The sequence below is a fragment of the Schizosaccharomyces pombe genome (genome assembly GCF_000002945.2).
Source record: "Schizosaccharomyces pombe strain 972h- genome assembly, chromosome: I".
Classification (NCBI taxonomy): Eukaryota; Fungi; Ascomycota; class Schizosaccharomycetes; order Schizosaccharomycetales; family Schizosaccharomycetaceae; genus Schizosaccharomyces; species Schizosaccharomyces pombe.
Window position 1 is genome coordinate 4,133,681 of NC_003424.3, and position 22,698 is coordinate 4,156,378.

The window sequence follows — 22,698 nt, forward strand, 5'->3', positions numbered from 1 at the left end:
TCTTTATTTGTTTCCAGAATAACACGCTATTGTATAAGGAGAGACACGCCTTTTTCAGATTATATGCGGTACGTTAGATAAGCATATTATATTAGTAAATAAACTCAATTTCAAAAAAATGAAGAATTATAAAGCACTGAAGAATGGTATTTCTAGTAACACTGCCAAATCTATATTGTTTAAGTGAAAATTGGAGGACAGACGTATGCTCTAGCGAAATATAGATTAAAAAAAGAAAATGATCATCGTCCGCTGAGATCATGAAACGCTATTAACTAAATACTGTTTTTTCTTCTCGTTTTTCTTACCAGACATTGATAAGCTGTTTAAAATGCTAGTAATTGAGCAAACCAAATCATTGTTTACTTGGTTTGGTGACTTCTGTTATACACGCAAAACCAAAGATAATCTGATAACGAAGCTAAAGAAATCTAAGTACAAGTCACCCTTTAAACACTTCAAAAAACCTCAGTATCACATTCCATGATATCTCAAAGTCTTGAAGATGAAATGGCTTACAAATATTAAAAGCAATAAGTGCTACAATAATTTTTGTTTCTTAATGTATAAACAAACTCAGCAATTGCGGTGTAGAGAATTGAGAAAAATGGATATTCGTTTGTTTTATATAACAAAGATTTATGGAAAAGTTTAAGTAATATGCCTGAAAATGCAAAATGACATGTAGATAATGAAAATGCAGTAGAGTTTGAGTAATTTGGATATTTTTTAATAAATTCCTAATTAGGAAAATTTTAAAATAGTAAAAGTTTGTTTGTTTGTTTTTGGTATTTTCTATGTTGACGGAGAAGGCGAAAGAGCAATTAAAATGTTAAAAAGGCAATAATCAATCAAGCAAGTATGGCAAAAGCATACACATGAAGTATAAAAATCCAACGTTGAAAAGATACGCTCAAAGTTGAATATAACTATTCAATTGTTTACTCAGAGGTGCAATTCAAATTGTACTTGAGAGTGCGGTTGCTGTACATGGCTCCAAAGTAGGGTTCAACGGAAGAGGAGTCACCCTTCCAGTCCTCGTCAAATGCCTCGAAAAAGAAGATATCAATGCCCTTACGACGTATGTTACACAAGGCCTCTTGGAAGAATTCACTAGCAATATCAACCGTGGCATCAGCCTCTCCATAAGAAGGACCATCAGTAGGCCAACCAGTCTCACCAACCCAAAAGGTAACGTTGTTGGTACCCTTGACGGATTGGACGCGCTCTAAAGCAGCCAAAGTATCGGAGATGAAGGTGTTGGTCATGTTACTGGTGTTTTGACCTTGCCAGTAAGGGAAGTCATTCGACATGATAAAGTCACTGGCAGTAATAACAACATCACCGCTACCACCAGCCCACAAGTTCCAACTATCCGCAGTACCAACGGGAACATCGAAGCCGAGCTTTTGTTGAACAAGGCCACGGACGTCGTAAATGCGTTCGGCAAGGACGTCAGCAGGTAGATCATTCCTGTACAAGACTTCAGAGCCAACTGTTATAGCTCTAACATGATCAACACCATACTGAGGCAAATACTGCATAAGAGCTTGCTTTTCCAAATCGTAATGAGCGTCGTCAGTGGGCCAAACACCGAGGATGGCAGAAAAGTTGTAAGGCGACTGAGCAAGTGCGGGTAATAAGTACTCGAGAGTGTTACAATCACTAGTGGCATAGGTACGAATCATGTTGGTGTAAGGAGCAAGGACCTCAAAATCAGCCAAGTAATCGTCCGTATACTTGCAGGTGCCATCAGCATGCTTCACGCCTAAGCAGAAGCTGAGAGTGCCATTGGTAGAGGCAGGCTTGGTGGAAGAAGCGATTTCGGAAGCAGCTTCATCAACAGCCATAGCAGAAAGAGGCAACAAAGCCAAAGCGGCAAACACAAAAGACGAAAGGAATTGCATTTTTGGTGATGAAAAAGAATAAGACAATTGAGTTAAAAAATGAAGTAAAAGTAGAATAAAAAAAATTTGATCGAAAACGGTTTAAAAGATAAAAAAGAAAACTTGAGATAGAGAAGAAACTTTTAACACCTATTAAATTCAGAGACGAATCCAAAAACTATAGTAGAAACGTTGAATTGAGTGGATTGTTGTTTAAACGAAGAATGTTTTAAAGCGAGAAAGAAAAGAGTGGAATGACCCTTTATGTTGGGAAAAACAAAAGAAAAGAAAATAAAATAAATGCGACTGAAAAAGGAAAAAAAAAATTTTAACCAATGTAAACTCCTGCTCACTATCCACAATGGGCAGGCCAGAGGCTCTTAAATATTATTTCTATTACAATGCAATGTTAAATCTCACTATTTTTTACGACAATGGTGGAGTATGTCGGAAGGGAAAAAGTGGGTAAATGAGGTTATTGAACATTCGGTTCACTAAGCCTCGAATCATGAGTACATTGTTTCATTAAAAATGTTGAAAATACATGAAATAAACGAATGTTCAAACGTTTTCTATGCGATCGACAAGCCATATCTCAAGATTTCATCACTTGAGTTGTCCTTTCTAATTAAAATTTTTTGGAATTTTTTAGAAACCAAATCAAAGGTTTATATGTTCAAATTGGTGGGGTTCAATAAACAAATAAGATTGTTTATTTGAAATAATTTTTTGAATTGTTTTCTAAAGCTTCTACTATTTTTTGTATTTTTTCCTAAATTTTTTTAATTAATTTTTATATTAATTTGAGGAAATTTCTCAAAAGTTCCAACACAGTATTCTAGCCGCATTATTGAATCCATTCGTTTCTTATCCAACATATATCTTTATTCTGTTTTGTTTTTATTTTTAGCCGAGTGCATGGATTCATGTTCTTGACCTTTTTACGAGGGAAGAATCTTTATTTTTTTGGAATATGGTATTTTGATGATCTATCGATGTAAAAATGAAATGCGCTGTACATTTAAAGGATTTTTTGATTCATCACAGAATTTCTAATTTAAATGATATTTAATGTATGATTGATTTGTATTCAATAAAGTTAGTTAAAACTCATTTTCTTACTTATTTAGTGAAAGAATCTTTCCTTGTAAAAAATTTCACTAAACACACTTCCGCTCAAATAAGAATTCGTAGCGGTCCGAAAAAATTTCTTTTTAAATCCGTCAGCGGAATTAGGATTCTTTTCTTGCCACATGAATGGAATACGAGTAAAGGGTAACAATAGCGTAAACAACTGGGAGAAAAGATTGAAAGAAGGGAGAATCAACGAATTTGGTTTGGCCTGTGTATGAAATAGTATTATATAACCGAATTAAGGAACAGAGTAAATAAAAAGATGCTTGTTTTTATGGAGATGTGTTCTGCTTAAAAAAATAAAAAAAAAAAACAGTGTTTTGTTTTGTTGGTCTTTGTAAAATACGAAGAAATGAATTTTACTTTTTAAGAAACTTAATATTTTATTTATTTTGTTATTTTCCCTATGTGTCATATTGTGAATGATTTTTTTCTTAGTATAGAAGTTGACTTTTTTTAGTATATGTATTTAATATGTTGTATCTTTCTTCCTTCTATTCCTACCTGCCTATACAAAATCCCTATTTATTATACGCGCATATATACATACCATCCCAAATCTGTTGCTGATGAAAACATAATATATATTTATATTTATAGGTATACTAAGATATAGATAGACGTATGTATATAGCTTGCATATTTACATGCGCAGATAGAAATTATATACTTACTTGTGTGGTTAATTACCAGTTCTATCTGTTTGCATCGGTTCGTCATCAGATATAGTATGTCGAAGGTTACAGTACCAAACATAAAACAACAAAAACAATGCTTACTGAAAAGTCATAGAAAACGTAAAAACATAAACTGTCTGGAAGGAAGAAAAAAAGAAGAATTTGGAAAGACGCGCAGGTTCAAAACCATGAGACCTACTCGGACAATGGGATGGAAGTAGAGGATTGGGAACTCTTGTAAGCAGCCTCAATGATCTTCTCTACCAACAAAACTTGATGAGGCTTCACCGAAGTTTCAAAGGTCTTCGTGACCAAGGCTTCATGCACCTCCAAATAGAATCGACGATAATCACCGGCAATGGTCATTAAAGTGCTCTTCGTAGGTTTTGGGGGGTGTCTGACATCGATGTCGGGAGGTAGGGTCCAAAGGGTTGCATAATGATGGGAGGAATCGACACCATAACCTGGATCCATGGGAGACATTCCTTCGTTCAATTGGGACTCTTGGGGATCAATGCCAAACTTCAAAAAGCTACCGCGCGTACCCTTGATAATATAACGCATGTCCAAACCACAAGAAATGCTGGAGGAGCACACAATAACGTCAAGAGGAAGTCTTCCTTCTTGGGGCAGATAGTGGAGAACGATGCGGAAGCAATCCTCCACCTCCAAAGGTGGGATCTGACGTTGTGATTCGAGCTTTGCCGTTACGGAATGGGGAGTGCCAAACAAGGTGATGGCCTGATCGATCAAATGAGAGCCCAAGTCATACACCAAACCACAGCCGGGATTAGGAACATCCTTCCAATTACCTTTACGGAAAAGGCGAAAGCGATCGATATGCGACTCGAATTGCACAACTTCGCCCAAACGACCATTTTCGATGCATTCCTTTGCCGTCAAGAAATCACCATCGAAACGACGATTTTGATACACGGTCAACATGAGGTTTTTGGACTTGGCGAGATCGAACAGCTCCTTGGCCTCGCCGTAGGTGGGAGTGAAAGGTTTTTCACACAACACATGCTTACCGGCATTGAGCGCTTGAGAAACGACCTCGTAGTGGACGTTGGGAGGGAGTGAAATGACGACTAATTCGATGTTGGAGTCAGCCAAGAGCTCGTCGAGTTTGGTGTACACCTTTACGTTTGGAAAGGCAGCGCGGGCTTTCGATTCGGTGCTGGTAGCACGGCGCTCCCAAGCAGCATAAACCTCGAAATGGTTGGGTAGCGCCTTTAAGAAGGGATAGTGGAAGATAAAGGCAGACATGCCAGTACCGAGAACGGCAGTTTTAATAGGCGCCATTGAGAGTAGTAGGGAGGGGAATCAAAAGTAATGTTTCTACAAGAGGAATGTTAGTAAAGATGCGACAAGACAGCCACAGGGAAGGGCAAGGGCAAGGGCAAGGTAGAAGAGGAACCAAAGGTGGATAGAAAGAGCGCGCGCACAATATTAAGGCATCACAAGCGCTCCATGCGATGTCAAGTAACGCATTGCAACTCAACTCAATCATGATGTGTATTTCCTGAACCATCTCTATTCCGCAATCGCAATCGCACCCGCGCTTGCACTTGCACTTGTACTCGCCAGCTTACTACATACCTTGCTTGAAAAATGAATAAAATATAATGTAAATACAGTCGGCCCGCTTGTTAAGCTTGTTTCCTATGGACCACAATGGATTCTAATGTCAACCTAGCTAGTTGGTTCTTTGCAAATTCGATGCGACCCGCGCCCGTTATCGATTAAATAGTCTACACCGCCATTCGCCCACGTAAGCAATCAACACACAACCTTTTTCCATCTCGTTGTTTCAACCTCGTACAACGTGTGTTAAAGCGGGGCCCATCGGGTACCACGAAGAAAGGTGCAACTTGAGCTAAGATGCAGCTATGTAATGAATGACGTTTATTAGTATAAGCAGGATGAGTTTACCATGCAGATAGGGGGAACGTTTCAGCACGTAAAAGGGAACTAAAGGACACTATGCTTTAGTATGTTGTGTTGTGCTATGTACTACTATGTGATATTAGGTTGTGTATGCTATACTGTGCTATGCTAGTAGCCGATGGAGAGAGAGAGAGAGTATGTGCTTGTATGTCAAGGGAAATTGTAAACAAATTTAACTTGCTGGGACTAAATGATAATATGAATGTTGATATTACTTGGAAATCCTTCTTCAATCTCATTACGCTTGGATAAATTTGTTGAACCACGTTTGGATGAATGTTTTAAATTAAAAAGTTTTCTAGCGTTTGAATCCATGCCATCTCTTTCCCTCATCTCTCTCCGGCTTGACTTTTGCTCGCTTTTGTCTGCTTCCCAATCACTTGTTTCTAGAACCGGCCACTTCCATTATGTGCCTGCCGTTCTTATTGCTTTTGCCTCTATAAGAAAATACTATGGGTTTGTTTGGTTTGGTCTGGCTTCCATTTCCGCGCGATCGCTGTCAGACTAGATGCACTAAAATCCCTTGCACATTAATTAAGAAGAACTTTGTGGGGATAGGGAGAAAGCGCATCGCTTTATTTTTATTTATTTTTATTATTTTTCTTTCTTCAAGCTTTTCTTTATTTTTATTTATAATCAATTCATTTTTTCATTTGATTTCCTACCTACTTAAGTTTTTTTTTTTTTTTTTAAATATTTTCCTCTCTTACTCTGCACACTCTTATTGTTTCTTTTTTTCCTCGCCTTTCCACCGCCATCCCAATTTTTTTTTTTTTTACCTTTTGATTACATTCTTTGTTCCCATTTCGGCCTAAGATATGTTGATAAGGTTATCTCGTATTTTTAGTATGGTTCCATGTCTCACACCGTCATTTCCATCGGTTTAGATTGGTAAGAAGGACTAGAGCTTGTCGCATTTTTTATTTATTTTATTTTGTCTTCTCTTTCAAATTTTTTAAGTAATGATCATTGTTATCAAGTTCTATTGCCTTTCATTATTGTTATTATTCTTATGATTATTATGATTCTTACACTTTTTTCGCACCATCTTCCTTCTTACGATCCATCCATGCAATCCATTATACTCTCCTGTTGACTTGACCTTTTTTATTCTACTTCTTCTCTCTTAGTGTTTCTAACGGATTCAATGTACGATCCCTTGCGTATTCCGGTATTTCTTTTATTAAGCACTGTTTTGAAAAATTGGTTATTGTAAGCTACGCAGTTTGGTATCTGATTTAAGGATACGTAGAACTGCGGTGAGTTTTCCTTGTGATCTATTATATTACAATACACAGGTTGTATAAGTAGCAACTGAGTATAGGTATTGTATTAACTGGGTTATAATGTTACCTATCACTAATATAGCTCATAACTGAACTGAGGAACGAGATTCAGTTGTAACGCTATTTATAATATTTCTAAATAGTTGTTATCAACGGGTATCTATGTATATAGACGGATAGTTACCCGTGATTATCAATAAACGGATCTTAGCTAGTATTCCAACATATGGCATATAGTGATACGCAGCGTAGTGTATCATAGCGTAGTGTAATATTGCTGACAGTTATTTCAATTTAATTCCCTACGTTGCAATGATTTTCCCCACCAAATTTGCTGTTTGTCCCACGCTCATTTACGTAAGCGAACCAAATAAGTTTATTGCGTACAACGCTATTTCCTTTTCCATGACGGAATAGACTTTCTTAAGAACATTACACACAATCTATACTTTTCTTAGTGTTACGCGGCGCAAAAGTACATTGACGAAATATCACTCTCTTCAATCATACTTCACTGTTCGACATACATTCAAAGAAAGAGTCACTCTCTTCAATTATATCGCATTGCCTATATACATACATACATACATATATTTATTGCAAATTGTATTGATCCTCTAACTTTTCACTCTTACATCCAAACGCTACGCTTTTCTTTCACTCCATACCAAATGTTAGTATATATGTATTGCTTTTACTGTATACATTTCTTTCACCAACCTATTCATAACCAAAAAAAAGACAACCTAACCTACATAAACTTTTGAAAATATCGTAATCCAAAATGCTTTCCATGTCCGGCTTCAAGTTTCTCCTCTATCAAACGAGATTAAGTGTCGGGATTTGTAGTCAAACAGAGATATGAATCTCTCCATCAACATCCCTTTTCCTTTTTATTCTCTCAATTTGCCTTGCTTTTCATCTACGTTCTCCCCTTTTTTTAAAAAAAAAACAATTAAATCCGTATTACGAGACAATCATTTGCTTTTCGCCTAGTGGAACGTTGGATAAGGCAACAAGGCTAAAATCTGTTGCTGATAAACGAAATTATTATTACTTTTTTCCCTTTAAAACCGTCCACATCATCATGGAGCACAATGACTGATTTCAGTCAAGTTTCAAAAGTTTAAGAGCTGGGGGCATCACGGCAGGCAAGGGCAGTCTCTTCACCCATAGCGGAGACAACGGTAATGATCAAGTCTCTGCCCTCATCAAAGCCCTCCTCAATTTCGTTACCGAGCTCACCTTCGGGAAGACGAACATCATCCTTGGTGGTACCATCGGTGGTCATGAGGTTCAAGTAACCATCATCAATGTTGACCAATTGGTACTCATCACGCTTAACAACAGGAACGTCCATGTTGTGAGTGGAAGGAGACATATCCTCGTACTTGCGGCCATTGAAGATGTCAAGGGCAACAATGTGAACTTTGGCGTGTCCGTGCTTGCCAGTCTTGGAGGTAGACATGTCGACAATCTTGCAAGGACGTCCCTTAATCACGACGTGGCCGTTCTTACGCAAAGCAGAGCATTGCATGGGGAAGGTCAAAGAGGCACCGGCCTCACCACCCTCGAAATCAACGTGTTCTTCTTCTGCCATTTTTTCTGTTGTTGTTGCTCTAAACGATTCTTAAACTTGAAGAGGAGATCTGAAGCCCGTATAAATAAACTTGATCAAACCAAAAAAAATTTCTTTTCCTTTCTACAGGATAGGTTTTAATACTGGATTACGTTCCATCCCTGCCATCTTTCAGCTTATATACCCAAAAGTGTCTCCTATTGCAATTTCGTCGTAAGGGTTAGGGTTGATTCCTATCTAGCGAATCATATTAAGACGTTATTCAAATACACGCCTACCGACCAATGGTCAAACGGCTCTTTCGAGTACGGCCAAAAAAAACTTTTAACCCAATCACAGTCCTACATTGTTGGCAAAGGAGGTAAGAAAGTTGGTTTGCAAATAGGGAAGTTTTAGCACTTAATTTCGACTCCGATCCGTATAAGCGTTTAAAGCAATCAAATTCCTCTCACACAAGGGTGCATTAAACGTTTTTTACGTATTTATAAGAATTCTCTCAACGCAATCCATCAATAGTCAACCATGTTCTTGTACCACGTTAAATGGGATTTAAAGCTAAGCAGCGCTGCGGACCCGTCGGTTTAAAGGGACTAGCGAGCTTTAAATTCCAAGTGTTCCAACTTCCCTCCTCTCAATCTAAGCCAAAATTCCATTGATTCCCTTTGATGACACGTAAAAACCTGTCAATTGCAAAATGTAAGCCATTTAACAAGTACAAAATTAAGTCAAGTAAACATTTGTCTCACAAAGATGAGTCCGGTTGCGTCGTTTGTAGAGAAATCACCACCTTGTCCATTTTTAACTAATCATATGTTTACACCCTGTACATCCTGATGCACCTGATTAAGTGTATTCGCGAAGGAATAAAAATACGAGGGTTTTCTCAATTCTCTCTTTTCATGTCCATCATCATCTGAAAAAAAAAATTCCATTCAATCCATTTCACTCAAGTCCTCTTTGTTTTAGGTAGACATTATTTATATAATATGGTGAGGCTTGCCTATTCCTATCACCTTCTACCGAAATGATCCTTACTCTTCCGCAAAAATCTTTATCCTGCATAGTGTAATGCTGAGATTCTATAAAACGGAATAAGCACTCAATGCACTGCTTTATCATGTATAGGAGACATTCTTATCCTGCCATCTATTTCTATTCCGTCTCTCGTTCTGGGTCCAAAAAGTCGTAGAACCGATGTTGACGCTGCTGGCTATTTCACCTTTGGATGAATATTTGAATCTTCAATAGATACACATACCTACAAACCTATCTGGGTCTTTATACGTTCAGCATCTTTAGTGTAAAAAGGTGGCATATACTTTTTTTCTTTTCTTTTCTGTTCCTTTGTTTTTGTTTCTTGAATCTCTCTGCGTATACGTGCGTACGCTATCTTTCTATATATATATATATATATATATATTTTTATATATTTCAGTTGTATTTACAATTATCGGTCCATTTTTTCTTAACACACTGCAACGCAATTTGCTAATCAGGAAGAGTTGCTAAATGTACGAGGTGCAGAGTTTCCGTTAAGCGTATACTAGCCGGATTGTGAAGAAAGTTGCAGCATTAGCTTTCAACAGTTTTCCATTTCTTTCATAATAAGGGAATCCGAGACCTCGGTGAGAAAGAAACTTGTGTATTGTGTTGTGGATTACGGAAAAGGTCATTCGTTCAGTATCCAGATACGGTCACTAGTTTCCGTTTTGCCAACGGTTTATACTCCCCTCTGCGTTTTCCTTTTCTCCAATATTTTTATGAAGCATATTTGTTTCGAAGAGCTGCAAAAATTTTAATAAGCTATTATCCTTGAGGTTGAACCATTGCAATTGTGTCCGTGTATGTGTTTGTGTATGAGCATCGTCAGTTTGAATTTGTTGACATAAACAACTCCTTTACCAGTCCCTAGTATACATATCCAGCATTAAATAATTTGTTTTGCACTATTAAAAGCATTTTAAAAACATGAAATGAATGAAGAAGACACGGATTTCGCTTGGTTACATAACAACTCAGCAGAACACCTACGTTTCTTAAGTCATCGCATATTTATTGGACCCATTCCCTCCAATTTCATACATTCTACCTCTGGATTCTTTAATAAGCGGTTTCAAAACTACACGAAACGACAGATATGCTACAATGTGGCTAGTCCTAATGAACCCCCTATTGATTTTAGTTTTTTAATGCATAAAAGTACTGATGAAAACCCTGATACACCATCTAATTTAGACTCTCCCTCCACCCAAAACGTGGGTAGCACTAATAATACTCGGGCCTCTCAAAGTCTTTTACGGCGATCTTCCTCCTTCTTTCGCAGAAGGCACCGGAAAAATGGGACCCATGCTTCTACAGATAACAATCCCTTTTCCGAGTCTTCCACTTTACAACCTCAAACAGCTGAAAGGACATCTCAGCAAGCAGTGCGAAGTGCTATTACCGAGACAACCAACCCTTCGGTTTCCGTACAAAATTCCAACAGTACTTCTACCTCTTCTGCCGCGATGATAATTCCGCATCGGGACTCACAAAACAGTTTGGAAATAGCACCGTTAATTTCTCCCGAGTCTCAGCTATCGAGTTTGCATCCTTCAAGTTCCCGACGACATTTAATATCTACTCCACATGTGAACCGAGGGACACAGTTCAAACGATCTTCCTCATGTCGCAATAGTAGACAACCTCTTTTGTCGGGTGTCGATAAGCACTTAACTTCCAATTTCACTGACGCTAATTTAATAATTAAACAAAGTGTTGTTTTAGCACGTATTGAATCAACTTTTACTGTACTTCCATCTGACTATAATGACAGCGCCGCCCAAAGAGTTCCCCGCAAAACTATTTCCCCATGGTCACAATGCTTACTGGTAGCAAGGCAGACCGATGTTGAAAATTCCATTCGCCTTGATTTTATTTCAAAAAAGCTCAGAAAAAGGCTAAATGGCGATGTTGTGCATAATCTTGACGTACCTCATGATAAGTCCTATAAAAGTAATTATCTCTTTTCCGTCGTTTTATCCCCTCATCAAGCAAGCTGGAATATCTATAACAGCTTTGACAATTCCATGGTGCTATGGTGTCCATACGGTAAAAATAAAACGTTGATATGTCTTCTTAATTTTCAATCTTCACTCTTATCTTTTGAGTGGATTTCCATTATCAGTCGCGCTCTTTTATTTAGCCCACGGCCGTCTCTTCTGATATCTGTACCGGCATTTCACATCCATTTACGCTTGAATTTTCCTTGTTTTAAAGATACTACTCGACCACATACGAATGAGACATTTGTGACTACGGATGATATTACTCAGCTGTCCAGAACTAGCACTTTGTCGCTGAGTACTGCTTCTCCTCGACTGGTTCATGACTTGGTAATGAAAAGTTGGGACATTAGTGAAGATCAATTTGTCGAATCTTGTTTAGGCGTGCTTGAGGTAAACCCAGAGTGGTCCGGTATCGTAAAAACTTGGTCAAAGTCTCATACTTTGGGATTGTGTTGGAGAATGTACGATCGTCTAGAATGGATAAATAGCTTTTCTAGCTTGAAGTATGTCGGATTGCTCGCGGCGAAAGACTTATACCAATTAGAACTTCGACCAAAACTCCATTATCCGAATCATGTTACATTTCGTGATGGATCAAAAATGGATGAACCCACTCCCGTCGAGGGATATTTAATCAGATTGACCTCAAGCACTGGAAGAAAAACTCGTTATGGCCGTATGTTTCACAAAGAACTATATTTTGCCATTTTTAACAACTTTCTATTTGCTATTCAACCCGATTCTGTCCTTCCACTCTCAATGCTTTCTAAAAGCTTGAACTTGGATGATAAACTCCCCTTCCTTAGCAATAATGAAAATGATAAGTATGTCTACGAATTTGACCCTTTCAAAATTGCGAATTGCAGAGCTTCCGGGTTAAATGAGACCATTGATTCCTCGGTGCGGGAGTCCTTTTTGCTACTTTTGCAAGCAGAACGTAAAAGAGAATTGGATATGTTAACGATCGCGGACAGCTTCTTAGATTTATCGAGGGTGGAAAGTGTTTGTCCTGTTGAGGATGTGGAAGAGCGCAATATTTTTGAGATAACTATGACAAATGGAATGAAATTAGTGTTTCAAAGTTATTGCGAACGAACTCGTAATTTATGGATTAATAAAATTACTGAGGTTGCGAGCTATTGGAAGCAACGGTTATTCCTAGATCTTCAAGAATACCACGATGTACGGGAGACTAACATTAATATTCTTCACATAGAGCAATCAATTGAGCCAGATGTAGCTTGTTATCTGAACCATTGGGAAGTTGCGGGATGTGTTGCCAGCACATTGATTTATCATTATTGCTCCATGCTAGGATGTAGAGTTATTCGAATGCAAGGTACATTGTTTAAAAAAAAGGATGCGCTTTTTGAAAAGTGTTTCGCGATCTTAATTCCTGGTCAATTGGTTTTTTTCCAAGATGCGACCCGTACAAAGTTTGGGAAGCTTTGCACAAAGACGCATTACCGAAAGCGCTACTCCATCTCTCTGAAAAATGCATTTATCTATACTGGTCTTTCTACAATGGATGAATTCGCTCGTGGACCTAATGATCCTCAACCACATATTAGTCGTCTACCTCGTTGTTACGAGGATGGGTGGCAGTCATTTGATCGAGATGATATGTTGTCTTTCGTGATTTGGTCAAGTGGTGGTGTTGACTATGATTTGCGTCCTCATCACTCTGTTCCCGATACAGCATATGGAATGGCTAAAGACAAACTCAGTAAACCAAAAAGGTAAGACAAATTTCCGTGGAGTTATCATCAAATAACTAACTTTTCTTCAGGTTCATGTTTCTTGCTCGTACAAGACAAGAACGGGACGTTTGGGCAAAGCGAATTTCCAAAGAAATTAACCGCGGACATTCCTAACCTATATATATTATAATTCGTCATTTTTATACAGTTTTATAGCATTGACTTTCACCCCCGGCTCCTTTACGCATCTTTGAGTTGTATTCAATCCTGGAGTAGACGTAGCTGCACAATTTTACATCGAGTAAATGCTATTAAGATGGTAGCTTATAAAAAATTTGTTCAATTCATATCGTTAAGTATAAATGAATTGTAAAAACGATAACTATTAGTGGTTGCTCGTTTAATAATAAAAGGTTTAGCAATTTTTAGTTTGCGATTTTTACATGCTTGTTAAAAACCTGATTTCGAAATTTTGGATATTCATAAATTTATCGATGCAAGTTAGTCAAGTCTTCGAGACAGATTATGTATGCGATTAGAAAAAAAGGTCCAAATTTGATTTCCAGCACTAGTTTAATGGTTTTTTCTGATTAGGAATATAATCACATCTGCCTTTTTATTAACTTTGTTCCATTATTTACATTAAACACAGGTAACGGACTGTTACTCAGAGAATCTGCTAAGACAAAGTTCACCCAAAATGTTTCTCCACCATAATCATATTCCCGTAGCCAACAACAATTGTAAACATCGCTTTAATCGGCGTTCCTAATCCATAAAAGTTGTTGGTTGCTTTGTCATGCTGCGAAGAAAGATTCAAACATACTTGAGTCGTTCGCACATACGACGTGGATTATGTGGCCTTCGATTTTTTCAAACACAGCGCTTGCATACTGATTATATGCCCATTGAAGCGTACGAGCCTTATAAGAATGAACTTAAAAGTAAAATTGGAAAGGATTTCATAATAGACTTGAGTTACAAGTCTGGGACTGCTAGTTTATTTGAGGCGTGCGTCTACAATGGTGATTTTTTACGGTCTAAGCAGCTCCTTAAAAGTTTTATTGATCATAACAAAGGTGATAAAATACTGTTACCAATGATTAATTTATATATCCGTGAAATCATTCAGCGTGGATCTTTCGAGTTGACTGATGTCCTGTCAAATGCAAAAGAACTATTGCAACAGGCAAGACTGAATGGAGATTCTTTAACGTATGCTCTACTTTGCCAAGCATCACTTAATCCGACTCAGCGCCAACTTGGATTACCCGTATTACACGAACTAATTCACAATTGGCGTTCAGCAAACGGTAAAGTTATAGATATCTTAATGCATGAGTCAGTTTTTTCGCCCGAAGAGGTGAAACTTATTATGGATCAACTTAACATACCTATAAATAATTTTACTCCTTCTCAATTGCAATTGCTTGGAATCACTAATTCTACAATTGTTGGAGAAAGTGAAAATGGTAAAGATCAAAATGGTGACTCTTCCCTGAAAGAAAAGCAACCAGACGTCGAGACTACTGTAACAAAAAGTGCAAACTTAAATGCCCTTAGAAGTTCACTCTCTAGTCTACTGACTGAATCCATAGATTTGCCGATCGATGAAGTTTCTTTAGAGTTTGGAAATCAAGGTGATACATTCAACCTCGCTAGACAGAAGCTTTTAGAAAAAAGCGCAATTCTATCAGCTGCTGAAGTTTGGAAGTCAGAACATGAAAGTGTTTTAAATCGAGGTAATCTGCAAGTGCCGAAAAATGTTTCCTCTTTGTTCTATAGTTGGTATGTACAACTTGAACAATTGTTCAAAGAGGAAATTTCCCTCATAGACGATTTAGCATTAAATGAATCTTTGGATAAGAAAAACGACCGGTTAATTTATGGCCCGTTTTTAAAGCTTTTATCTTCCAAGAAGCTGGCAGCGCTAACAATAATGGAAGTAGCACAATTGTCTACAAATCCTCGATACGATCGTGGTGCTCGTGTTACAACGTTACTCGGTGGATTAGGTAGAAGTTTTGAGCGTGAATTTTTGTCGGAACAAATTCAAAGGCAAGAAAAAAATAAAAGCTACAAGGATAAGAAAAGATTAAAAGAATTGTTCAACGATCCTCGAAAATTTCGACAAGCGGTGAAGAATTTACGTCTTTCAAATACAAGGGATAATATTGTTTTAAATCCAAGTGTTGATAGTTGGCCTTCTGCAATAGTCATGAAAGTTGGTTCAGTCGCTCTTTGTCTTTTGTTAAGTGTTGCAAAAATTGAAGTAACAGCTAAGGATTTAAGCACGGGCGGCATATTGAAACAGGAAGTTGCAGCGTTTGTCCACACGTACCAATATTCTAATGGTAGGAAAGTTGGGATGATTGTTCCGCATGTGGAATTTTACAAGCTTCTTTCTCGTGATATTGAGAAGCCGCACCTACATCCTCAATTGCTTCCTATGCTAGTTACGCCAAAGCCTTGGACTAGTTGGATTGATGGTGGTTATTATTATAGCCGCCAACCGCTCGTCCGTTTAAAAGGTGCACTGGAGCAGGTAGATTACTTAATGAAGGCTTCAGAAAATGGACAACTTGATGAACTCTTTAAGGCAGTAAGTAGCCTTGGTAAAGTTTCATGGCGTATCAATCAACGACTTTTTAATGTTCTAATTAGGATTTGGAACTCTGGAGAAAAATTTCTTTCTATTCCTCCGAGAGAGGTAAAATGCGATATGCCGCCTTATCCAAAAAATTCAATAAATCCTCGTGATAAGGTCATTTGGCATACCAGAAGAAAAGAGCTTGCTGCCTTAAAAACAGGTGCTCACTCTCAAAGATGTGACTTTAACTACAAACTTGAGATTGCACGAGCATTTTTAAACGAAAAATTTTATTTTCCTCATAGTTTAGATTTTCGCGGTCGTGCATATCCTCTAAGTTCTCATTTGCATCACGTCAGCAACGATGTTTGTCGTGGTTTGCTGGAGTTTTCGACGGGTAAACCGTTAGGCCCAAAAGGATTAAATTGGCTAAAAGTCCATCTTGCTAACCTCTTCGGAATCAGCAAGAAAGACTTTGCTACCCGCCAGGCGTTTGTCGATGACAATATGCAGGAAGTTTTTGATTCTGCTGATCGTCCTCTGGACGGCAATAAATGGTGGTCAAAAGCTGATGATCCGTTTCAAGCTCTTGCTGCCTGCTTTGAGATAGCAGAGGCAGTACGCTCTGGTGATCATGAAAGTTATATTTCCCATATACCCATCCAGCAAGATGGAACTTGTAACGGTCTACAACATTATGCCGCTTTAGGTGGTGACATTGAAGGTGCTAAGCAAGTAAATTTATGGCCAAGTGACCACCCAAGTGATGTTTATGAGGCAGTTGCAGAAATTGTGCGTGGGTTTCTAAAAAAGGATGCCGAAGCAGGGGACGAAATGGCTAATTTCTTAAAAGACAAAGTTACCAGAAGTGTGGTCAAGCCTACGGTTATGACTAATGTTTATGGTGTAACGTATGTTGGAGCCCGCAAACAAATTTCCGAAAAGCTGGAGAATATTGATGGAATGGAAAAGCTGAAGGTTGCGGATTACGCCAATTATTTGACGAAAAAAGTTTTTGAAGCTCTTCGTTCTTTATTTACGCAGGCTCATGAAATTCAAGATTGGCTATCCGCTTGTTGTAATCTAATTACTCACTCATTACCAGCCGATTACATAAAAGAAGGAATCAAGGATGAACTTACTCCAGTAGTGTGGACAACGCTTCTAAATTTGCCTATAGTACAACCATATCGTAATTACAAATCCCGCCAAATTCGTACCAACTTACAGACTGTCTTTATTGAAGAAAGAGATAGAACAGCAACAGTACAACCACACAAACAGGCCACTGCTTTTCCTCCTAATTTTATTCACTCTTTAGATGCAACGCATATGTTTATGACTTGTTTAAAATGTAGCGAACAAAACATTAACTTTGCTGCTGTTCATGACTCTTATTGGACACACGCTTGTGATGTTGATCAAATGAATAGCCTTTTGCGCGAAGCATTTGTGTTGTTGCACTCAAACAACATTATGGAAAGGCTAAAACAGGAGTTTGAGGAGAGATACAAAGGTTTTTTAGTTTCGAAGAAGGCGATCAAAGCTAATGATGAAGATTTGAAAGCTAAATTTGGTAATAAATCTTATATTCCTTTGGAATTTCCGCCACTGCCGGCGAGAGGTGCTTTGGATTTAAAAAAAGTTTTGGAGAGTAAGTATTTTTTCTCATAATGCTGAAAAGTTGATTTATTTATATCTTTTGGAATACATTCTATATTATGCTCACATTTGAGCCTGTATACTTAAAAAAAACACTTAATTTTGTCATGAATACCGATACCATTTTGCCTCACTTCATGGAGCTTTTTGTTTTGATAGGAAACAAGTCAGGTTAGTGAAGTATGGAAACCAAAATTTCCTGTCTAATGACTGGATTAGTGACGCTTGTTCTTTGAAGAATTTGCTCTACAAAGAAGAATACTTAATGATTGAAACAATCTCACAATAAAATCCGTTTGTACTTGTCAAATTAATGTCGAAAAAATTATCCATTGTAGATTTGTATTAAATTTTAGTATGAAACTGAAATTAAAGATAAGGTGAAACCAGCAACCTCGAATGAAATAAATGAAATGAAAATAAGAATGAACAAAACCAAAGAACAAAGAATTCTTACAACACTAGAAAGTACAATTTCACTGACTGAATGTCTTCTTAGATGATTACACGACTTCATCCATGAGTCGTTGTTCGAGTTCGATACTATCAGTGAATCGTTTTGTGTGATTGCGTAAATAAGAACGATTGGCAGCCATAATGTAAGGTTTCATTAGCAAGCGAGTAACCCGGCCAGAAAAATTAGGAGGAAGATTTTGCGGGCGAATTCCCGAATCAACGATAAGTTTATTAGAGTAAGAAAGCGTTATCAAAACAAAATAAAACTTAAGAGAGGCAAAGAAAATAAGAAGCAACAACGAGGGAATGGACTCTGCCTGAAAAAATAGATACAACAAACTTGGTGAAGGATCGGAATCGGCTGATTCTTCAGTACTAGAAGAATCGGATTGAACGAGTTTCGAAAACCAAGAAAGTGCAAATAAAACAGTGAAGAGGACGTTCAAAAGAAAATCAATTAAATACACATAGAAGAGAATTAGTGCATGAGGAACGCTTGATTTGGGGATGTGAATAGCCAACCAAGAAAAAAGAATGAGCATCAAAACCGATGATACATACATGAGAACCTGCCATGGCGACGCGTCGGAGTTTTGAAAAAGGGATACAATGCCGTAAAGACCAGAAACTTTGTTGATGATAGCAAACCATATGATAATCTCGCAACCAACACGAAGACTACAAAACCCGAGGAAAGACTAATGAATTAGTACAAATCAAAATAGAAAAGAGCAAATGACAAATACATGATTAAAACATCGAAAAAAGCTGGAAAAAATAGACATACCTTTTGAATAAAGATTTTTTCAAATAAAGCGGACCAATTTGGACGCCGAAACAATGCCATAATGAGAAAGCTTACAATAAACCGAATAATTCAACAGTTAATGACAATAAGGAAAAGAGAGAAGAGAGCTTTAAAAAAAATAACGGAATGAGAAACAGAAAGATTTTAGGTGTTCTACACACAGGAAAGGGATTTACCGGATACAATTAGAAGAAATATTTTACGCAAGTATTAACGGAAACTGCAACCAACATACGCCAGGCACAGAGAAATATTAAAGGTTTATGAATACCAGTTAAGACTTCTTTCGTAAAGAGAAAGTTATTAAAAGGAAAAGACCTACGCACTTAACCCAAATACACGAGATTATCGCCCTTTTTCTCTTTCTTGTTAGCGTAGGCTTTTAAAGTGTAATAAGTGAAGCGGGAAAAAGAGAAAGAGAAAAGGAATAGGATTACAATGTAAAAAATCGAAAATTCAACACTTTCTAAAACTTTTCTCCAGCCTCAGTGTTAAGATTGTTTCGTTTCTAGAATGGGCTAATCGCTTGTTGATGGACCGGGCAATTAGAGAAACAGCGAGGGCATTGCTTTTTATGTGGTAGTAGAATGGTAATCATCGTAAATTGCTTATACAACATCCGGTTTGCTGCGCTAAACTAAATAACGAAAAGGAATATAACAACAGTAAATGATCTGGTGACTTCGGGGGTTGGGTTGGAGTAGGCTAAAAACGTAATAGATCGGTGTTATTAAAGGATTCAAGAAAGCATTGAATGTGTAGCAGCATATTCTTTTAATTATTTGTAAGATATTTTTTTTGATTTCATGAAAGAATACTGGAGATTTGATTCACGACTGTGGATGATGTTTACATATACTATTAAACATTGATTAATTTTGTAGACTAAAAACAGTAAACAACGTTATCAGCTTCAAAAAGTTTTTAAATTTGAATTAATAATTTTTTTATCTTAATAAATAAAGCTATACTACCAAAATTCTTCAATAATAAAAAAACCCTCAATCACCTACTACCGTCCTTTAATTACACTCTTCATCGGCTTCACTTCCTCGCCGAATCTTTGTTTACTTGTACCATCGGTGTTTATTGATTTTATTCGGCAAAATAATTCATCAAAGAAGAAGGGCAACACTTGTATGATTTCTTGGTATGACTGTACATTGGAGGAAATAATGACTGACCTGTTTTTCTTCTTTTTTTTTTTTTTTTTTTTTTTAAAAATTACCGGTCTTACGATACATTCACATCTACCGCTTGACAACAGCTGCAAATTTCATTACACTTGGATATGTAAGATGGTCAATAAAATCAAACGATTTTCTTAGGCTAGTCAAGTCATACTTACACAACAAATTGTCAAGAAAAATTACCAACCATCATCATATAGACACTGTATATAAGCCTTCGGTGAATATTTACACTAAACTAGCCGAACAATTTTTCCATAAGAAATATTATTTTATATTCAATTTAATCTTACAGCTCCTGTAAATAGCCGATCGTTCAAGTATATTTTGTATATTTATTTACTCGATTAATGGTATTTGTTTACTTTAATAATTATTATTAACGGAGATAAAAAGGTTCCTTTCTACTACTAGTCAAATACATAAGCTTCTTTAACAAAAACAAACCCTCGATTATGTAGAACAATGCTTGCTGCTATATTCTATAGTCCATCAGCATGAGCGTTATTTCTGATTCATAATGGTTTACCGAGAGAATTAATGGTAGCAAAATGACCTTGGATTTCAGGAGAGCCGATTCCGAATAGTTGGGATCTTGTTTGCTAAATCGAATGCTTAATTCTAGTAACTAATCCCATAACGACTGTTAGATTATCAGAATTTTCTTATTCTGTTCATTCGCTTCAGGTTAGGTTAATGTGACTGCTTCGTAGTACCGGATGGAAATAATAAAGGTTGCATTTTCCTTAGTTTATAGCCTACCCAACGCACACAAGTCAAATTGCTTGCAAAAGAAATTTCCACGTTTGCAAGTGCCAATGATTGTGCGAAGACTATTGCCTCTTTTGGCATGTAGTCATCTTAGTACTCTTTACTGCATTCTTCAACTTTGTGAAATTGCAGTGAGTCGGTAGGCTACAACATATTAATGTAGTTGCTAGGTAGCTTTATAGGATGAACGTGATTAGCTTGATGATATAAACTAAGACTTGTTTTACCATATTTAAATAAAACTTTGATATCAATCGATAATTCTACTGAAACGGAAATAATGTTGGAGAGTAGTGAGATACTAGTTGGTAATCTAGCACACAAAGCAAGTAAACTAGTTGGTTTAAAAAAAGGATAAATTTAAATCGTAATGATACTGATATATTGCTAGTTATATATAAAGCACTTTTAATCATAGTCTTGAAAGGTTTGCATTTTGTACGAGTGGAAGCATACTATTTCAAATGATATAGGCATGCGTTCGACTCATGCTGCTACCATGATGAACACGAGCCAGAAGGCTCAATATTCTATTAAACCCAGCTCTTTGAACCAATAGTTGTGAAACGAGAAACAAGTTCTGAACAGCAGTTTGTTTAAACATTGTTCGTGTATGCCTGGATAACTATGCTGTTGAGAAATTTTGTTTTTTTTACTAAAAAAATGTCGTGCGACTACGATTTCTCGCTTTGTTGAATAAATCAAAACACCATTACGCAGACTATACATGCATAAAGAGTATTGTAACCTTTTGTAAGATTCTTGTCATAGTAAATAAGATATGCTATGTTCCATTCTGTGCGTATATATGAGCAACATAATCATTGATATATAATTACATAACTAACCAAAATTTTTAACTTATGCTTTATTACAGTGCCTTTTAAACAGTTTATGTGTGCAGAAAACGAGACTGCAATAAACATATTCTCTATAACCGTCCGTATATAGTAATGTACCATGGTAACAAAACTATCGTACGTATTCTTCTAAGCAGGTAGTGCGAAGGTTTTGAGAGAATCATGCGACCAGTTGATTCTTCCATAAACCAACACCATGGCATCTACACAAGTTGTTTTTATAGTAACCTTATTTCTTTATTTGCTAATCACTCGCTGGAGAAGGAAGAATGAGAAATCTTTTATTGCAAGCGAAGAGCCAAAACAGCCCGAATGGAGAGATTATACTCCAGCAGAACTGAAGGAATATAATGGCTCCAAAAATTCATTGGTTTTTCTTGCTATCAAGGGAACTGTGTACAACGTTACAATGGGATCAAAATTTTATGGTCCACAAGGCCCTTATAGTGCTTTTGCCGGTCATGATGCCAGTCGTGGTTTAGCAAAAAATAGTTTTGACGATGAATTTATTCCTGATTCAGATGCAGAAGAATTGGATGATTGCAGTGATTTAAACGATGAGGAGAGGCAGGCTCTAAACGATTGGAAAGCATTTTTTGACCAAAAATATCAAGCTGTTGGCAGGCTGATAAGTCCCAGAGAGGCCAGAGCAGCAGCTACTATTTCAGAAACCGAAGAAAAAGTTGCGCATAATTAATAGCGACAAACCTGTTTTTTATGACTTCTTTCATGCTTATGGGTTTATGATCTTTTCTTTGGGATAATCTAGGACAAGTGGTATACGTTCCGCGTCCGAAGGATCAATCTGTAGTATTTGGGTACATTTGATGATGTGTTATGAAATTACTAGAAGCATGATTGCTTTCAAAAATTATCTTGCATGAAATAGAGGCTCTTAAGCAATGTTGAAAAAAGTCCTTGTAGCAGTAATTTTGGTGCCTTGATAAGGTTACGATAGCATCTTTTAAAAAACATTGTATGTCATTTCCATGTTTTTTTTTGACAATGAAAACTTAATAACCATCTGTGTCTTCTATTTTGTTGTAACATATATAAATGGTAGTAGATGTATGATCCATTTTGAAGAATTATTGTAAACCGT

The 22,698-nt window shown here is 37.0% G+C and overlaps 7 protein-coding genes, 11 long non-coding RNA genes and 1 other non-coding gene across 19 annotated transcripts, besides 1 other annotated feature; 10 read left to right on the forward strand and 9 right to left on the reverse strand.

Moving 5' to 3' along the window:
- Positions 1 to 13: 13 nt before the first annotated feature.
- On the reverse strand, positions 14 to 568 carry SPOM_SPNCRNA.3848. Its single transcript, NR_193211.1, has one exon. It is a non-coding gene; the product is annotated as a non-coding RNA (long non-coding RNA).
- Positions 569 to 697: 129 nt separating this feature from the next.
- bgl2 (glucan beta-glucosidase Bgl2) lies at positions 698 to 2,237 on the reverse strand. The gene has a single exon (NM_001019884.3). The coding sequence runs from the start codon at positions 1,905 to 1,907 to the stop codon at positions 942 to 944; it is 966 nt and encodes a 321-aa protein (NP_594455.1). The 5' UTR covers positions 1,908 to 2,237; the 3' UTR covers positions 698 to 941.
- SPOM_SPNCRNA.3849 lies at positions 1,383 to 2,209 on the forward strand. Its single transcript, NR_193212.1, has one exon. It is a non-coding gene; the product is annotated as a non-coding RNA (long non-coding RNA).
- Positions 2,238 to 2,371: 134 nt separating the features above from the next.
- On the forward strand, positions 2,372 to 3,427 carry SPOM_SPNCRNA.306. Its single transcript, NR_150717.1, has one exon. It is a non-coding gene; the product is annotated as a non-coding RNA (long non-coding RNA).
- Positions 2,594 to 3,295, reverse strand: SPOM_SPNCRNA.3850. Its single transcript, NR_193213.1, has one exon. It is a non-coding gene; the product is annotated as a non-coding RNA (long non-coding RNA).
- A 158-nt stretch (positions 3,428 to 3,585) lies between the features above and the next one.
- Positions 3,586 to 5,411, reverse strand: SPOM_SPAC26H5.09C (gfo/idh/mocA family oxidoreductase). The gene is made up of 2 exons (NM_001356155.2): positions 5,300 to 5,411; positions 3,586 to 5,038 (listed from the first exon to the last, which is right to left on the reverse strand). The coding sequence occupies exon 2, from the start codon at positions 5,000 to 5,002 to the stop codon at positions 3,893 to 3,895; it is 1,110 nt and encodes a 369-aa protein (NP_001342858.1). The 5' UTR covers positions 5,003 to 5,038; positions 5,300 to 5,411; the 3' UTR covers positions 3,586 to 3,892.
- Positions 3,655 to 6,193, forward strand: SPOM_SPNCRNA.3851. Its single transcript, NR_193214.1, has one exon. It is a non-coding gene; the product is annotated as a non-coding RNA (long non-coding RNA).
- A 203-nt stretch (positions 6,194 to 6,396) lies between these two features.
- SPOM_SPNCRNA.963 lies at positions 6,397 to 7,361 on the forward strand. The gene has a single exon (NR_151356.1). It is a non-coding gene; the product is annotated as a non-coding RNA (long non-coding RNA).
- Positions 6,859 to 7,216: an LONG TERMINAL REPEAT.
- Positions 7,362 to 7,600: 239 nt separating the features above from the next.
- On the reverse strand, positions 7,601 to 8,657 carry tif51 (translation elongation factor eIF5A). The gene has a single exon (NM_001019886.3). It carries the CDS (start codon positions 8,531 to 8,533, stop codon positions 8,060 to 8,062), a length of 474 nt encoding a protein of 157 aa, NP_594457.1. The 5' UTR covers positions 8,534 to 8,657; the 3' UTR covers positions 7,601 to 8,059.
- On the reverse strand, positions 8,620 to 10,233 carry SPOM_SPNCRNA.964. Its single transcript, NR_151357.1, has one exon. It is a non-coding gene; the product is annotated as a non-coding RNA, possible alternative UTR (long non-coding RNA).
- On the forward strand, positions 10,047 to 13,611 carry mug56 (spore wall assembly protein). Its single transcript, NM_001019887.3, has 2 exons — positions 10,047 to 13,298; positions 13,349 to 13,611. The coding sequence occupies exons 1-2, from the start codon at positions 10,486 to 10,488 to the stop codon at positions 13,431 to 13,433; spliced, it is 2,898 nt and encodes a 965-aa protein (NP_594458.1). The 5' UTR covers positions 10,047 to 10,485; the 3' UTR covers positions 13,434 to 13,611.
- Positions 13,612 to 13,986: 375 nt separating this feature from the next.
- Positions 13,987 to 17,829, forward strand: rpo41 (RNA polymerase Rpo41). Its single transcript, NM_001019888.3, has one exon. It carries the CDS (start codon positions 14,059 to 14,061, stop codon positions 17,521 to 17,523), a length of 3,465 nt encoding a protein of 1,154 aa, NP_594459.2. The 5' UTR covers positions 13,987 to 14,058; the 3' UTR covers positions 17,524 to 17,829.
- Positions 16,328 to 19,318, reverse strand: kei1 (inositol phoshorylceramide synthase regulatory subunit Kei1). Its single transcript, NM_001019889.3, has 2 exons — positions 18,755 to 19,318; positions 16,328 to 18,665 (listed from the first exon to the last, which is right to left on the reverse strand). Exons 1-2 carry the CDS (start codon positions 18,812 to 18,814, stop codon positions 18,015 to 18,017), a joined length of 711 nt encoding a protein of 236 aa, NP_594460.1. The 5' UTR covers positions 18,815 to 19,318; the 3' UTR covers positions 16,328 to 18,014.
- SPOM_SPNCRNA.3852 lies at positions 18,424 to 20,217 on the forward strand. Its single transcript, NR_193215.1, has one exon. It is a non-coding gene; the product is annotated as a non-coding RNA (long non-coding RNA).
- A 93-nt stretch (positions 20,218 to 20,310) lies between these two features.
- SPOM_SPNCRNA.965 lies at positions 20,311 to 21,070 on the reverse strand. Its single transcript, NR_151358.1, has one exon. It is a non-coding gene; the product is annotated as a non-coding RNA (long non-coding RNA).
- SPOM_SPNCRNA.242 lies at positions 20,680 to 21,014 on the forward strand. The gene has a single exon (NR_150657.1). It is a non-coding gene; the product is annotated as a non-coding RNA (long non-coding RNA).
- A 161-nt stretch (positions 21,071 to 21,231) lies between the features above and the next one.
- snoR69b lies at positions 21,232 to 21,322 on the forward strand. Its single transcript, NR_197121.1, has one exon. It is a non-coding gene; the product is annotated as a small nucleolar RNA snoR69b (small nucleolar RNA).
- Positions 21,323 to 21,569: 247 nt separating this feature from the next.
- Positions 21,570 to 22,633, reverse strand: SPOM_SPNCRNA.3853. The gene has a single exon (NR_193216.1). It is a non-coding gene; the product is annotated as a non-coding RNA (long non-coding RNA).
- Positions 21,780 to 22,640, forward strand: dap1 (cytochrome P450 regulator Dap1). Its single transcript, NM_001019890.3, has one exon. It carries the CDS (start codon positions 21,793 to 21,795, stop codon positions 22,291 to 22,293), a length of 501 nt encoding a protein of 166 aa, NP_594461.1. The 5' UTR covers positions 21,780 to 21,792; the 3' UTR covers positions 22,294 to 22,640.
- The last annotated feature ends 58 nt before the right edge of the window (positions 22,641 to 22,698 follow it).